We start from the raw sequence: 14,973 nt of genomic DNA, 5'->3' as shown, positions 1-14,973 counted from the left end.
CTGGCACTCACTTTGTAGACCAGGCTGGCCTCGAACTCAGAAATCCGCCTGCCTCTGCCTCCCAAGTGCTGGGATTAAAGGCGTGCGCCACCACACCCCGCTAAAGACAGCTATCTTGTCCACAAACTCTGAGCTCAGTGCTGGAGACACAGTGGCAAATGAGAGGCCAGTCCTCACTGGCTGGATACAGAGGCACAAACAAGATTCCACTTGGTGGAAGGACCCAGAATGGATCCTGGGCCCTGCCGTGCCGTGTGTCTCCCTACACCACACCACACAACACCCCTGCCAAGAACCTGGAAGTTGTTGGCAAGAGATCTTGGGAGGTGGCATCTCAGGGCAGAGGATGATGGGAAAGGTTGAGTTAATCCTGGTGATTTCATTCCGCCCTAAGCCTCGGGGTTCGTCTTTACACCTCTGATGAACTCACCCTGGCCGGGCCCTCCTGGAACCTTCCGTTCCCCTGTCACATGGCCCTACTACAGTTCAAGCTTACACTTGAGAGAAAACGGCTCTTCACTCCCCCAGTAAATTATGCATGTTACCCATGAAAGCCCTTTGAATGCCAAATCACGTAAATTAATAGGATTTTAGAATGGGAAGCACCAAAGGGATTTCGCAGCTCTGTTGCTGTTACCTTGGGCAATAATAATAAAAAATAGGAATAGAAGTTTGTAGTCCACTTGTGGCAGGCACTTCACACTGTCAGCTCGCTGACTCTTGGCGGCAGCTCCACAGAATAGGCACTAGTAGCTGCGCCCTCACAGAGGAAGAAGATGAGGTAGGGAGGGGCGTTAAGTGAGAACAGGAGGGGTATGTGTATGTTTATATATGTATGTGTGCGTGTGCATGTGTGTGTTTGTATATATGTGTGTGTGCATGTGTATGTGTATATGTGCATGTGTGTGTGTGTGTGTGTGTTTACCGTGGGTGGCATTCCAGAAGCACTGTCCTCCTGGTTTATCGAAGCAGGGTCTCTCATTGTCCTGGAGCTTGCCAAATAAGCTAGGCTAGTTATTCAGCAAGCCGCAGGATCCACCTGACTCCACCTTCCCAGTTCTGGGATCACAAGGATGTGCCATCATGATTGGCTTGCTTTATTATTATTATAAATTAATTAATTAATTTTTTAAATGTGTGTTCTAGGAATCAAACTCAGGTCTTTGTACTGGCAATGCAAGCATTATACCAACTGAGCTGTCTTCACCCTCCTTCACCTAGCCTCGTGCCCATTTGCTTCCCTTCTCTCAGCTGCAGTACCTTCATCTATTAAAGAAACAGACATGGCTTTCTTGTCCAGTGGGAGACAGACACAGGGAATTCCTTGACCTACAGAAAGTAGACACTACTACTGTCATTAACATGGCTTATTGCCACAGCTGGGTCTTTCCTAGCCAAGGAATAAGAAGGCAGAGAGAACTCTCTTCTTCCTTCCAGCCTGTGAACTGGGGTGCCCGCTGCTAGCTGTGAGGATTTTAAATTGTGTTTCTGTGCTAGTTGGCAAGTTGCTACCCTGTACCCTTAAAGAGACTCCCATGACCTCTGGACTCTCCCCTGAGCAGAGTTGGTACCCAAAGCATCCTGTCTAAAGACTTGAAGATGGAGAGTCTTCATGCTATAGGGGAATGGGGCTAGAGCTCCAGATGTCCACTTACGGAGCTGGTGATGGGGCCAAGGTCAGAGCTGGAGCTTCCAGAGATCAGAAAGTTCTGGGTGTCCAGCGCTTGCTATCCTGGGCTGCAGAGGTAACTCAGTAGGGCTCAATGGCAGCCTTGCAGAGGTGGGTCTGTTTAACCCTATAGGAGGAAACTAGGACCAAGCATATCAAATAAAAATGGTTCAGGTTGGGAAAAAACATGATCTCGGCTTTCTCTGTCTGTTCCGTGTTTGAGAATCTGGGTGCCGGGAAGTAAAAAGTCAGAAGTTTGTTCAACTCAGCTAGGTGGAAGAGGGGAGATGTTTGGGGCTAGGTCAAGGTTCACTGCCATGGGAATTCATTTGTTCCCTTCTCTCCCGCTCTGTCCTTGGAGAGGAGGATAAGATGGAATGGCCACCCCCTCTCCTTCTGTTCCCGAGATTGAGTTGTCTGATTGCCACCTCCATTTCCAAGCAGCTATCTCCGTGAGCTCAGTGGTGAACCTAAAGCAGACAGAAGCTGGAAGGTTCTGGGGCACAAGGGACCCCCACAGTGTCCTGAGGCTCATCTTATCATTTGCCATTTGTCTTTGTCCTAAGGAGTCAGTTTGTTTGTAGCCTAGTTATAGAATGCCATCCGGGGAATGGAACCCTAATTTTTCCATCAGGAACTACACAGGGCAAGGACGGTGGGTGTTCGTCTCTGCCGTGATTCCAGTGCTTAGGACAGTGCCTGGTACATAACAGACATTCTGTAACAAACATTTAGCAGGAGACCAGGGTTGGGAACGTGTCTTAGTATTCCTCTGCCAATATACCTCCTAAATATGACTGCTAGCCCTCTGCTCTGAGGACCTGAAGAACCTGAGGTAGAGAAGGCTCAGGAGAAGGATGCTAGGCTAAAGTCACCATATAGAGAGTCCCACTCTAGGGCAGGCTAGACCTGGCGGCAAAGCTCTATAGTCGCAGCTACTTGAGAGGCATAAAAAAGAATCACAAGTTCAAGACTAACCTGAGCAAACTGAGACCCTGCCTCAAAATAAGGGCTAGAGCTGTACCTCAGTGGTAGAGGGTTTGCCCAGGTAGTACAAAGTCCCTGGCTCACTATTTTAAAAACGAAGGAAAATATTGCCCAAAGCTCCTGATACTTCACAGATGCATGGTGGGATACTTCCTTTAGTCCCGCCCAAACATCTAAAGAGTTAACGTATATGAAAACAGCAATTATGTTAAAGCTTTGCCAAAGTGGTACAGAGGCGTGTTCTGTGCCTGCCTTCCATGTTTCCGGTGCTAAGTCCCTGGAGAGAGCAAGCCCAAACTGTCCACCCCTCACTGTTGGCCACAGGCCGCCTCAGTTTCCCAGTCTGGCCTCTCTGCTTCCTCCCCAGGGACAGCTATCAGGTTCCAAATTATGTATTTTCTCTGCTTGTAGCCAAGAGCCAGTGGCGAGGCATTCTCAGCCCATGTTCTCTTCAGCATCCCCTTGCCGCAAGCAGCAGCCGCTCCTGGCCCCCCTCACCTGTCTAGGGCAGCTGCACAGCGATTGGTACCTTCTGGGAAAGCCGGTCTCACTCCTTAAACAGTGTGTCTTGACTCGGGTTCCTGATTTGAATGCCAGGAGCTCAGGGCTTATTCTGTTCCTTTTGAAATGAACGTGCATCAGCTTCCGTCAAAGCGGACCGTTTCCGTTTGATCCTGGAAATGTGCCCCTTTGGTGATTAGTTTCGCCTTCTCTTCGGAGCCTCTGTTCTGATGTGAACCCCTGCTTCCTCCAGCTCTAGTCGTGTGCCTCCCAGCTTTCTTCCAGCCTCACCCAGAAGTCAGAGCTATGAATTTTTCTGTAAAATGCTGAGCCCCGCCACCCCAGACAGGCCTAAGCAGCCTGGGCCAGCCAGAGTGGCAGATGGCAATGTTTCCAAACTCGTGTGAGACATGTTCCCTACATTCTGGGTAGCAGTTTCTTCTTTTGGTAGCTTATTTTCCAGTATTTGGATTCAGGGAAGCAGCATTAGATTAGCCAAGACAGTTTGAACCAGCGATAGAAACTGCTTCTAGGGAGAGGCTGGGAGTGCTGGGCGAGGGAGTAGAAGAGGACTTGATCAGGCAACCTCAGAAGAAACTGTTCCTGTGGGACTTAGAGAAAGATCCCCCAAATCATACTTCCTAAAGCTATACCAGGCTTCAGAATTCTCTTCATCTTTTGGGGGATCCATAATGCATCCCAGGTCACAGAAATAAATATGGACCCAACTGGAACTACATCAGTGCAGGGGTGGGGGTGTCAGTGCACGTACACGCGTGCGCGCGCGCTCACACACATACACACACACACACTGCCCACAAGCCAATATATCTCCCAAACAAATATAGGGGAAGGAGTCAGAAAAGACCTTTGGCCTCCCAATCAGAAAGGAAGCAGCATTTTTTCCATGTTTACAAAGAGCAAAGACCCCCACAGCTTCTTCTAGCTCATGGCTTGTTTGTCTGCATGATGTATTAGAAACTACCAGAAGGTTTGATTCTGTTGATGAAGGTGTGGCCAGGGCAACCTGCGATTCTTTTCTTTTCTTTTCTTTTCTTTTCTTTTCTTTTCTTTTCTTTTCTCTTCTCTTCTCTTCTCTTCTCTTCTCTTCTCTTCTCTTCTCTTCTCTTTTTCTTTTCTTTTCTTTCTTTTTTCTTTTTCTTTTTTTTCTTTCTTTCTTTTTTAGCTCCCCCAGGCAATGTTGGGAATGGGATTAATCACAAGAATTTGATTCCCTACCATATTCTCAGGAGGTAGAAGAGGTGACGGAGTATATAGCTGTGCCCTATGACTTGACATTTTACTTGTTATTTGTACACATAGGAAGTCAGTAGCCCACCTTCAGGGGGTCAGTTCTCTGCTTTCGCCTTCTTGAGGGAAGATCTCATTTTGGCCTCCTTCGGACTAGCCGGTCCCTTACATAGCATTGGAGACACAAACTGAAGCTAAGCAGTCTTGCTTAGCAATGCTTGTTCTAGTGAGCCATTCTGCCAGCCAGTGGCTGACCTTTATCACCAAAGGTCCTCAACTTTGCCACTACCCAAGAAGCTTTGAAAGGCCCAATGCTTGACTGTACTAAAGACTGAGCTATCCGGGCAGTGGTGGTGCACGCCTTCAATCCCAGCACTTGGGAGGCAGAGGCAAGCGGATTTCTGAGTTCCAGGCCAGCCTGGTCTACAGAGTGAGACCCAGTCTCAAAAAAAAAAAAAAAGAAGAAGAAGAGAAGGAGGAGGAGGAAGGAAGACCACGACTGAGCTAGTCATGAACCCCAGGGACACCAGCATGTGTAAATACTATAAACCAGGTGATGCCATCTGGTTCTCAACCCAGGGTTGAAAGTCAGCATGTATGGCAGAGCTGGGCACTGCTGTATCTCATAGCCTGCATCCTCCACTGTATTTACTCCTGGGTGTGTGTGAGTTTCCACCCAGGTGCTAGAAGATCGAGGAGTCAGGCTGGTGGGCTCTCAGACAGTGCTGTCCTTGACTACACTTGACCCAGACAAGCAACTCCCAGCCCTCTTCACTCACACATGGTAGCCCCTTGAATCCTGGCCATCGGCAGCTAAAGTTTGGGAAGACTCTGAGCTGGAGGCTAAGTGGCCCCTGTGACTGTCCTAGAAGAGATGGTCACCAACAAGAGAAATAAGTTATGCATTTAAAAATAGCCATACTTAGGTAATACAGAAGTAATAAGTGTTGCAGAAGCAGGGAAAAATAGGTGCAGTATCATAATTTAAAAACAAAAAAATTAAGCTGTGCAGTGGTGGTGCACACCTTTAATCCCAGCACATAGGAGGCAGAGGCAGGCAGATCTCTGAGTTCAAGGCCAGCCTGGTCTACAGAGTGAGTTCCAGTAAAACCAAGGCTACACAGAAAAACTCTGTCTCAAAAAAACAAAACAAAACAAAACAAAAATTAAGTGAGGTGTCATGACTCCAAAAGTCTATCAAAGTGCGTCAGTCGTCAGTCGCTGTCATTCCTGTAGTGATGGCTTTCCCTTAGACATGTCATTAACCCCAAAGTTTTGTTGACATCAACCCCAGGGGACTTAGGGTTGTCATCCTCATAGATAGACAGACTCGTGCCGGGCCTGCAGCTATGGGACTCTAAAGGTCATCTTGTCAGCCAGCCTGTCTTGCAGCTGAAAGGAATAATATACTCTGCCTAAATCTCCCAGCAAGCAAGGCAGGGGTCAGCCAGGGCTGGAAGCCAAATGAGCTGAAGACTGACTCTCTGGCTCTGACCCCATCCACCAAGAACGCTACATGACACAGCCTTTTCTCACTCAGAATCTCTCCATTGGCTGCTTCTCATGTCTCCAGGCCATCTTCTCAATGACTGAAAAGTTCCCAGACAGGAGGAACATGGTATATTTCCTGTTCACAGCCAGCCAGCCTATGGCTCCCAGCCCACCTATGATTTGATCAGTAAAACATCTCCCCACTTTGTGCTTGATTTATTGCTAACATATCATGTCCATTTGGGCAGTTATCATCACTAGAGATAAACAGAATATGTGCTGTTATTTTGAGCAGTGGAAATTTTGCTTTAAAATGGCAACAAGAAAGAAAGGACATAGTGAAGGATTATAGATCACTACTACCTGTAAGGAACTCAAGTACGTCCTGATGTCCTTGTGGCCATGGAGCCGTGTCCTCTACTGTAGAGAAAGCAGAATAGGCCCTGTCTAGAAAGAGTTCTGCCTTGCATGGCACGGAGCTGATAGCTGGGGAAAGATCTGACAGTACTCCTGGTGTACTGCCTCACTCTCAGACATTGATCTGAGCACTTTGTATATGTGGATCGTGAGCTAGTCCTTGTGCACAGAGGCTAAGCAGCCTTGTCTGCAGTCACAGTTGGTGAATGTTGCGCTGATTTGAACTCTTGACAACTACGGTGATGTACCTCAATCACTGTAGCCAATATGACAGTTCATTGGTTTCTAGTACGCTCAACCCATCCCAACACATACCTACCCCCACTATACACACACACACACACCCAAGACATATTCCCACACAAAAACACATAAACCCAATGCAAACACAACACATATTCCCTTTATGCAGACCCATCACGAACACAGCACATATTTCTGCATCTGGGTGGCACACCTCACAAGTCCATCCACCAGGTCCTGTGGGGAACCTGTTGGAGTGAAGGTGGACAGCCTGCCAGAGCAGGAGGGGGCTGGTGTAGAACAGCCAGGACGAGTCATGCTTCGTTCAGGACTCAGGTGGGTGGTGGAAGTGTGTCTCTGACTGGTGTCTCAGAAGGAAGGACTGACTGCCTGCCTGAGGTTGCAATGCAGGGGCTGCAGCCTGCACACACACAGTGGCTCCCTCTGTAGCCACCTCTGATAACCCCAGCCTCTTAGTTCACCTCAGTGCCTGAGGAGACTTCCATCCCTGGCAGAGTTCTCTATCTTCAGCAGAAACCTTTATCTGAGGTGCAGGATAATGGATTTCCTTTCTTTTGGATAAGTTGTTATTATTATTCCTCTTTCTCTGAGACTTCTTGTCCAAACTGCTTAACTCTAGAAACTAGACCTAAAAAAAAAATACAAAAACCAAATCTTATCGACTCTACTCCCTTCCTCCAGCTAGCATCTTCTCATGCTCCCAAGGAAACCTCCTATGTTATGTCTGGGAAAAGGAAGCACAGAGAATAACGTTCCTCTCCCCTGCTGCTTCTTCACTGCCTGTATCCCTTAAGCCCCGCTCTGGGCCTGCAGCAGGAAGCTGGGTGGATAGAGGTTGGGACAAAGAGAAATAACCTGACTTCTTCCTTATTTCCCTTCAGCACTTTCCACCAACACCATCTTCAGAAATCTAGAGCCTGCATGGAAGAGCTGGGGAGAGAACTAGGTGGGGAGTCCCGTCCCAGGCTCCCCTCTGGGAAGGGAGCAGCGAGGTCTTCATGGGCGCTGGGAGACTCATTCCCAGCCTAGGAGAACCGTGTACAATTGTTTCACCTGGATCTTTCTTTTTCCCCTTCAACAGCCCTATTACCATATTTAAATGCAAGTATGTCTCTTTTCATTGGCATTTTCAGTAGCTTAGCCTGACCTTTTTAGAGTAGCTCTTTGCCTTTTGACCGTCTTGCCCTACGTAGAACCGTGTAGCTCGGACCATAGTCTTAGAGTGTAGTGGGCTTCTAGTTCGCTCTGTGTGGAGGGTGTTCCTCCTTTCTCGGCTCCTCTGCTCCCTGCTCTTCCGGTGCATGTCTTGGTCCCTTGTCCTGTAGAAGTGTGCTTTACCAGACAGGCTCTGTGGCCAAGGTCAAGCAGCTCTTTGGGGAGCTGTTTGCCGGGCTTTCGGGGGCTTCTGGTGAATCATTAAAAAAAAAAGTAGCCCCTGGAAGTGGGTCTTGGGGTCAGGCTGCAAATGTCTCCCTGGTGGCAGAAGATATTTGTCTCTCTGTATGTGGAAGTATGTCTGTATATAGTCCAGTGTGTGACTATGTGTGTCAGAGAAGCCATGAGGAGAGAGGGAGGGCACAGCCTACCTTTCCTTTCACAGGGACGTTCTGCAGATATCTGCTCAGCCTCATCTTTATTTCAGCCTGGCCTATCTTTGCTAGACAGTACTCACCCCTGCTGGGGAGCCCTCCAAGCTGGCTTCCTCTGACTGTGGTCTCCTACACTAGAGTCACATCCAAGTTCCCTGTCGTTGCCATGGGATGGGCTGGGATAATCTTTGGTGGTATCCTGGCACTACCCAGTACCCAGGTACCTGACATACACATCAAAGCCCTGGGTTCCATCCCTAGCACCCCAGAGTAATATTATTATAACTCTGGGAAGATTGAAATAAAGAATGGGACCACACAGAACCACAGGGCTCACTCACCCCAGGTAGAGCCCCTCACCCTCTAACGTCTAGCATCCTGTGTATACTCACCTGGAAACAACCATGTGCTTCACCCTCAGGCCATGGGCCGGGGCACTGATGACAGGAAGTTGTGACCAATCTAGAGCTCAGATGACCTGATCTTTGGAGAACTTTCGGGAGTGAAACCATCTCTAGGCCGTGGCGCCTCCTCTATGAAGAAGCCAGCCCCAAGTACTTCTTGCATTGGACTCCTGCTGTCTCCCCCCCCCCCCAACCAGAATCCTTGTACAGAGTAGCATCATCCATTGTGTGTCAGTGCAGGGTTAGCTGAGACCTCGACTCAATTCTCCAAAGACAGAAGTCCTCCTCGTAGTTGAGTTACTGTGGTGTGCTTCCCAGAATGCACTTCTGGGGTGACCAGTATGTGAGAGTCAGGCATCTTAAGATTCCATGCCTTCCAAAAGCCTGAGAGCCACTGGTCTGTCTATGAAGCCCTTCCTGGCTGTCTTTTGAGAGAGCCGGGGTCCTCGGTGGCGCTTTCTGATCTCACCCCTTTCTCTCTCCAGGCTTCCCAGCGGCGGCTTATGGACCAGTGGCGGCGGCAGCTGTGGCAGCGGCTCGAGGATCAGGTAGGAAGGTGTATGGGGCAGGCGGCTCCCAGGCATGCCTCGTATGCAGGGGAAGGTAAAAGCCCTGCCAGTCTGTGTGGCTGCGTCTGTCCAAGCACTCCTCTCCCTGTGGCCCAGGGGAGGGGGCGGGGACCGGGAGGCATCACCAAGGCCCGACCACCCAGGGCAGTTCCTGCAGGAGTCTGTCACAGTTAGGGGACTAAAAACCCAAGGCAGAAATGTGTTCCCATGAACAAAGAAAACCTACCTTTCCCTTTGGCTGTGGACTGCCCTGTCTCTAAGCCCAACTCCTAGAAATTCTGGCCACTGATGTCCTTGGCTCTGGCAGGTTTAGAAGGTTCCCTTCCTTGGGTCTCGGACCAGGCCAAAGAGGTAGAAAGTAGAATTCCTCTCCTGCCAAGCCTGGCAGGTAGGCTTTTTACTCTGGCTCAACTCCCTTGAGGCCAGATATGGACTAGTCCTTAAGGGAGGCAAAGGAATAAGGCCTGCTGTGGTCTAACTCCCTGTTGTTCCAGACTCTCTTCTGAGTCAGGCAGCCACCAAAGAGATTGGAAGTTTCTTTGCCATCATGACCTTTGGCCTTTTAAAAGCTCTGGAGCCCTCCAGTGGCCAGGGAACACCTTCCCAGCCATGATAAAAGGTCCAGCCAGAACTGGGGTGTATCACCCAGCCATGAGTGCCAAGGGCTCCCCGCCATGCCCTGGGCACCCCTGACAGCTGCTCTCTCCACCTTACTCCTCCCTCCTCTGAGCAGCTTGGTTCCAGGCTCCTTTACCCATGTATGCCCTGACACTCCACCCCTTGGACAGGGCTCTGGAGCACTCATTTAACAGAATTAGGCTCTAAAGAGAGTGGGGCAGGGTGGAGTGCTGGTAGAAGATACCAGGAAACGGATTGTTAAAGGCCCAGAGGGCAAATGCCAAAAACCCAAACTGGTACGGTGAGGCTCGTTAGAAAATGTCAGAGAAAATCCGTTCCATGCAAACTGGCACTGCCTCCAAGCTACAAAGGATCCCCTCCCCCAAGGTACCCATTGGAGTTTTGGGGGTGGCCCAGGTAGGGCATTAATTGAGGTGGGGGGCTGTAAGGGGCCGTTTGCCAGAGAGCTTGTGATTGGCAGGCAGGCTGGGAAGCCCAGATAGCTGGGCCCTCTCAACTTCTACCCATTCTAGTCTGTGACGGTCCCACCTTGCCCTCTGGCCAGTGTCTCTTGGTGATCCTCACTCCCAGGCCCTAAGACAGGTGCACAGTTGCATCATGTCTTCCTGTTTCTGGTTTGGGGGGTTTTATTATGAATGCTTTGGGAGAATGAAGAAAAAAAAAAAAAAAAAAAGCAAAAAGACTCATTCCTACCTGTGCCTGGGAGGGGAGAAAGATCAAAAGAACAGTCTTGAAATTTGTGAGTGTTGTTTGTTTTCTCCGATCAGTTTCTTTCTTTTGATAACTTGGATTATGAAACTAAACTTTAACCCAAAATTAACCCTGCCTCTCTCCCCACCCCACCCCATCCCCCCCTCCCCCGACTTCATGGCAAGTTTAAAGGGCAGTATGGGATTCTTTGAGAGTCTGAGAGCCGTCTCCCCGGGCTGTGCCCCCTTCTGCCACTCTGCCCATACCCAGACCCCTCCCCCCACCCCCTCCAGGCGGGAGCCCCACTCACCCTAACCCTCAAGGTCATCTCCAACCACACATTTTGTTTCTCGGATCAGTGGTGTTTTATTTGTAGCCATTTCCATCGGGAGCCAAATCTCCCACAGGCCATCAAGGTCAGCCATGTTCATCGCTGCACTGTTAGTGAATTGTATTCAGGAGGACGCTCCCCAAACCCCTGCCCACCCCAGCCTGGGTTAGTACAAGGAGTAAATCCTCAGCTTGAGGTACCCACCCACGGGGGAGTCCCCAGCACTGCCTAGTGGCTGTAGGCGTGGGCTGTACCCACCATAGAGAGAAGCCCAGCCCAGAGCCCCATCTTTGGACTTGGACCAAAGCTGTTAAGTTGGGGAAGGGAACTCTGCCTTTTTTCTTTTAACATATTTTGGCCAGTAGGGGAACTGTCACCATCTTCTCTCTAGAAGATGACCTGAGCCTGGAAGGTTGGCCAGTTAATAGACCTTTGATTGGCCCTTCATTGACAAATACTCTGCTGTGAATTGAGAAAAGCCAGACATCAGTGTATGCATCACACCAGACCCCTGAGGGTTCCCAGGCACTTGATGACCCAGATTGCCCTGTACCAGCTCCTCAAACTTTGCCTTACCCCACTCCCAGGTCTTCCCCAAAAGCTAGGGATGCCCCTGCCCCTGCCCTAGCCTCATGACCAAACATCCTGGTTATCAAGAGTCCTTACAAACTCCTTAGAATCCATTGACTACCTTTCGGGAGCCTGGCACCATGCCACACCTGACAGTGACTACAGACTTTAGGAAATATATCTCTGTTTCCAGGGACTCCTGGACTTGGGTTAGGGAGGCAACTTTTTTTTGGTCATTTTTATCTAGTCCCACCGATTTGGTTCTCCCACTCCCCCACCCCACCCCTTTGTTTTGACCCCCCCTCCCTTCCCATGTTAGGAAGCACCCGCTGAGGACCATGGGGGTGGGAGGCAGCTTGGATCTTTCTCAGGGTGGCAACTTGGATCCGTCAGGGTTGTGGCATTGAGGCAGTCAAGGGGGGAGGGCTTGAGTTTCTGCCTCAGCCTGTTCCTCTGGGTTAGTCTGGCCTACCTTTTCTTACCTCCCCCAGAACCTGAGGTGAGCAGGGCACAGGCCCGGCGGGGGGACCTCCCTGCCGACTCCTCGATAACTTTCACTATCAGTGGTGTCACACCTTTCCTTTCACGTTCACACGGTAGTCTGAAACCTCATCTTGTGCTCAGTCGAGAGTTTGTTTATTTTGATTGTGTCCATCCAGTTCCAGCGGCTCCGCCCCCATCACGTCCCATCCAAACATAAATCCGGTTGGACTGCTGACAACTCCTCTCCCCACCCCACCCCGACCCCCATCCCGAGGAAAAAAATGGTACCAATTTTCAGGGTACTTTTATTTGGGGGTGACCTCATTGGTGGGTCTGTGTATTACTCTTCGAGCTTGCAGAGCACCCCTCCCCCGGTGTCCACCCCCTCCCCCGGCCCCTGCCCCGGCCCCAGCCAGGACCCCGTACTGTACTTTATACTTGCCGGCTTTATTCCAGTCTAGTGACGTAAGCTCCTGACGGTGGTGGTGAGTGTGAGCAGTCATGTTTCTGTTGTCTTTTCTCTTGCTTGGTTGGGGCTGCGGTGAGAGAGAGTGTCTGAGGCAAACTTTCCCGCCTCTCTTACACTAGGACCTGCACACGTCCTCTCAGACACTCTTCTGAGCACGCTCAGCAGGAAGGTTTGTCCACACCTGTTAACCTCTCTCAGTGTCCAGCTTCCTGTTAGTATCAGCTGGTTTGCATGTTTTGCTTGTTCAGATGAAACAGTTCAAGAAACAAACTCATATCCAACTCTCGAGAAATGTCTCTCTCTCTCTCTCTCTTTTTTTTGTACACTTTACGTTTCTCTCTCTCTCTTTTTTTTTTTATCAGTTACAACTCCAAAACACCTGTTGTCTAGTAAAACATTTCACACCTCCCTTGCCTGTTCTTAGATTGTATGTATCTGTGGGACTGAACTAAATGCATGCACTGTAGTAGATGTCCTGGTAGCTGTAGCTGTAGTTGTAGAACATGCATTGTTGAGTTGATATTACAGGGCCTCCGAAGGCGCGGCCCAACACCGCTGTCCGAAGGGGAGTACGGGGACCAGGAAGAGAGGGGGGTTCCATGTTTTCAATGTCGCCAAGGGCTTGGATCCATGTTCTCGCCATCAGCCACCACCACCTCTCCTCACGCTCTCCACTGGGTCACCACCCTCAGCTCTAGCCTGCCCGATGAGATCCGTGTTCACCATAGCGAAAGCAAGGGGAGCCAGAGTTGGAAGGAACCACCCTGTTCTTCTGAGTTCTTCTCTTCCCCACACTGTTCTTGACCAAAGCAACAGATCTTTTCTTGTTTTGAAGGCCATCAGCCAGGCTCCTCTGAGCCCAGCTTCTCCTTGAGCCCTTCAGGGACACAGGTCCCTATGGGGGAAAAAAAAAATCAGCGGGTGGAGGGAAGTAAGGTGTGGTAAGGAAGAGACTGAGAGCTTTGACCCTGGTAGATGCTGGCATTGGCTCTTATGAGTGGTGACGGCATGAGCGATGGCCCGGCAGCCCTCGTGGTGGTGACTGGCACAGCGTCTCAGGGAAGAAAGAAGCATGATAGGCCTGAGACAGCCACAGAAGAGCTCCTATTCTCCCTACGACTCCCTAGAAATGTTTTTTTTCTGGAGGGAGCCTTTATCCTCCACTTGGGGCATGTGTGGGCAAGCATCTTTGAACACTCCATCTTCTCTGCCTGTATAACAAGCCTTAAAGGAGTTCCAGACGGCCCAGAACTTCTGTCCCTAACTTTCTAAGACCATATGAAGTAAGAACAGCACTTACTACGTAGTGCATGTCAAGTCAGGGTGGACAGTGGCTCTGGCCAAACCCTACAGTCAGATGGGCATTAGGCAGAATCTGTAGAATCAAGTTATCTATCATGGGACACAGAACTCAGGGAAAAAAGTCACCAAGCCCCATAACATCTTCAAAAGGCTATGTCATGCTAGAATGAAATAGAAGCCTCTTGGGGGTGGGGAGCTGTGACACTCTGGCAGAGTTAGAACACGAAAGAGCTGAGCATGCGCCAGGCCAGACAGAATGAGGACACAAAGGTTCCAGGTGGAAAAATCCAGGAAGGGCCATCCTTCCAGCATGGTCTCCCTGGGGACAGGGGAAGCAGGCAACAGAAAATGGCTGGGACAAGGCTTCAGTGCTGCTGCCCATGCAAACTGACCTAGGGCTATCAAAGAAGAGTAGCAAATGGGAGCAGAAACTAGAGAGCAGAACCCCAGGCTACCAACCTGTATCCTGCATCCTGGGACAGCTCTGGTGCCTATAGAACCCTCAGAGTTTCAGCCCAGGAGGCAAGTGGGCAGACCAGTGTGCCTACCACAGCACCCTAAGGCCTCTCCTAAACCAGCAGAGGAGGTTAGGGCCCAAGAAACTGACATGGACATCCCAGCCCTTCTGAGATGGCTCTGGGTCTCTGCAGTCACCTTTGTTCAAGTGTCTCAAAGCTTTCCATCCTCCCACATAAGCAGAAATCTTGTGGCTTTCAGGAGGGTCCCTATTTCCTGACAGTGTAGTGTCTGGGCTGACAAGAGCCACCTCTGACTTCATTATAAAATGGAGAAGTGAGCTAGGGAAACTGTTTAGTGGGTAAAGTACTTGCCACGCATACACGAGGATCTGACTTCCTCAAGCCCTAAAATTCAGAAAAGCCCAATATAGCAGACTGTGACAGCACATACCTACAACCCCCCAGCACTAGGTGGGCAGACAGGCAGATCCTGGAGGCTCATGGGACAGCCAGTCTAGTTAAAACAGCAAGCTCTGGGTTCAGTGAGAAACCCTGTCTCAAAAAATAAGATTTTTTAAAAACTGTATATAATATACATATATATATATATACATATATATATTATATATCTATCTGACATCAACCTCTGAACTCTACACACATGCACCCACACAGGTAAGTACACCTGCATACATGCATACATGACACGGGGAGTGTGTGTGGATCAGTGTGTGCCTTCATCTCTGCAAATAGCTTTTCAGCACTTCTGTCAGCAAGATCTGATGGGAGATGAGAAGTGGGGGACACAGGACCACTCTCTGCTTTCCTCTCAACTTCATGTTATCAAAAATACATCCTTTGAGGGGCTGTGACCTATCTGTGGGCAAAG

The 14,973-nt window shown here is 49.8% G+C and overlaps 1 protein-coding gene across 1 annotated transcript in view; it reads left to right on the top strand.

Annotated features, from left to right (window-relative positions):
• The window catches only part of LOC110304365 (RNA-binding protein Musashi homolog 2), a 121,070-nt gene extending 106,463 nt beyond the window's left edge, over positions 1-14,607 (top strand). Inside the window, exons 6-8 of the mRNA XM_029484161.1 lie at positions 7,662-7,685; positions 9,059-9,121; positions 12,444-14,607. Coding sequence (XP_029340021.1) covers positions 7,662-7,685; positions 9,059-9,121; positions 12,444-12,748 — 392 coding nt within the window. The 3' untranslated portion in view covers positions 12,749-14,607. The remainder of the gene's footprint in view (positions 1-7,661; positions 7,686-9,058; positions 9,122-12,443) is intronic.
• Positions 14,608-14,973: the final 366 nt, after the last annotated feature.

Source organism: Mus caroli, chromosome 11 (assembly GCF_900094665.2).
Source record: "Mus caroli chromosome 11, CAROLI_EIJ_v1.1, whole genome shotgun sequence".
Classification (NCBI taxonomy): Eukaryota; Metazoa; Chordata; class Mammalia; order Rodentia; family Muridae; genus Mus; species Mus caroli.
This window is presented reverse-complemented; position numbering and strand designations above follow the sequence as displayed.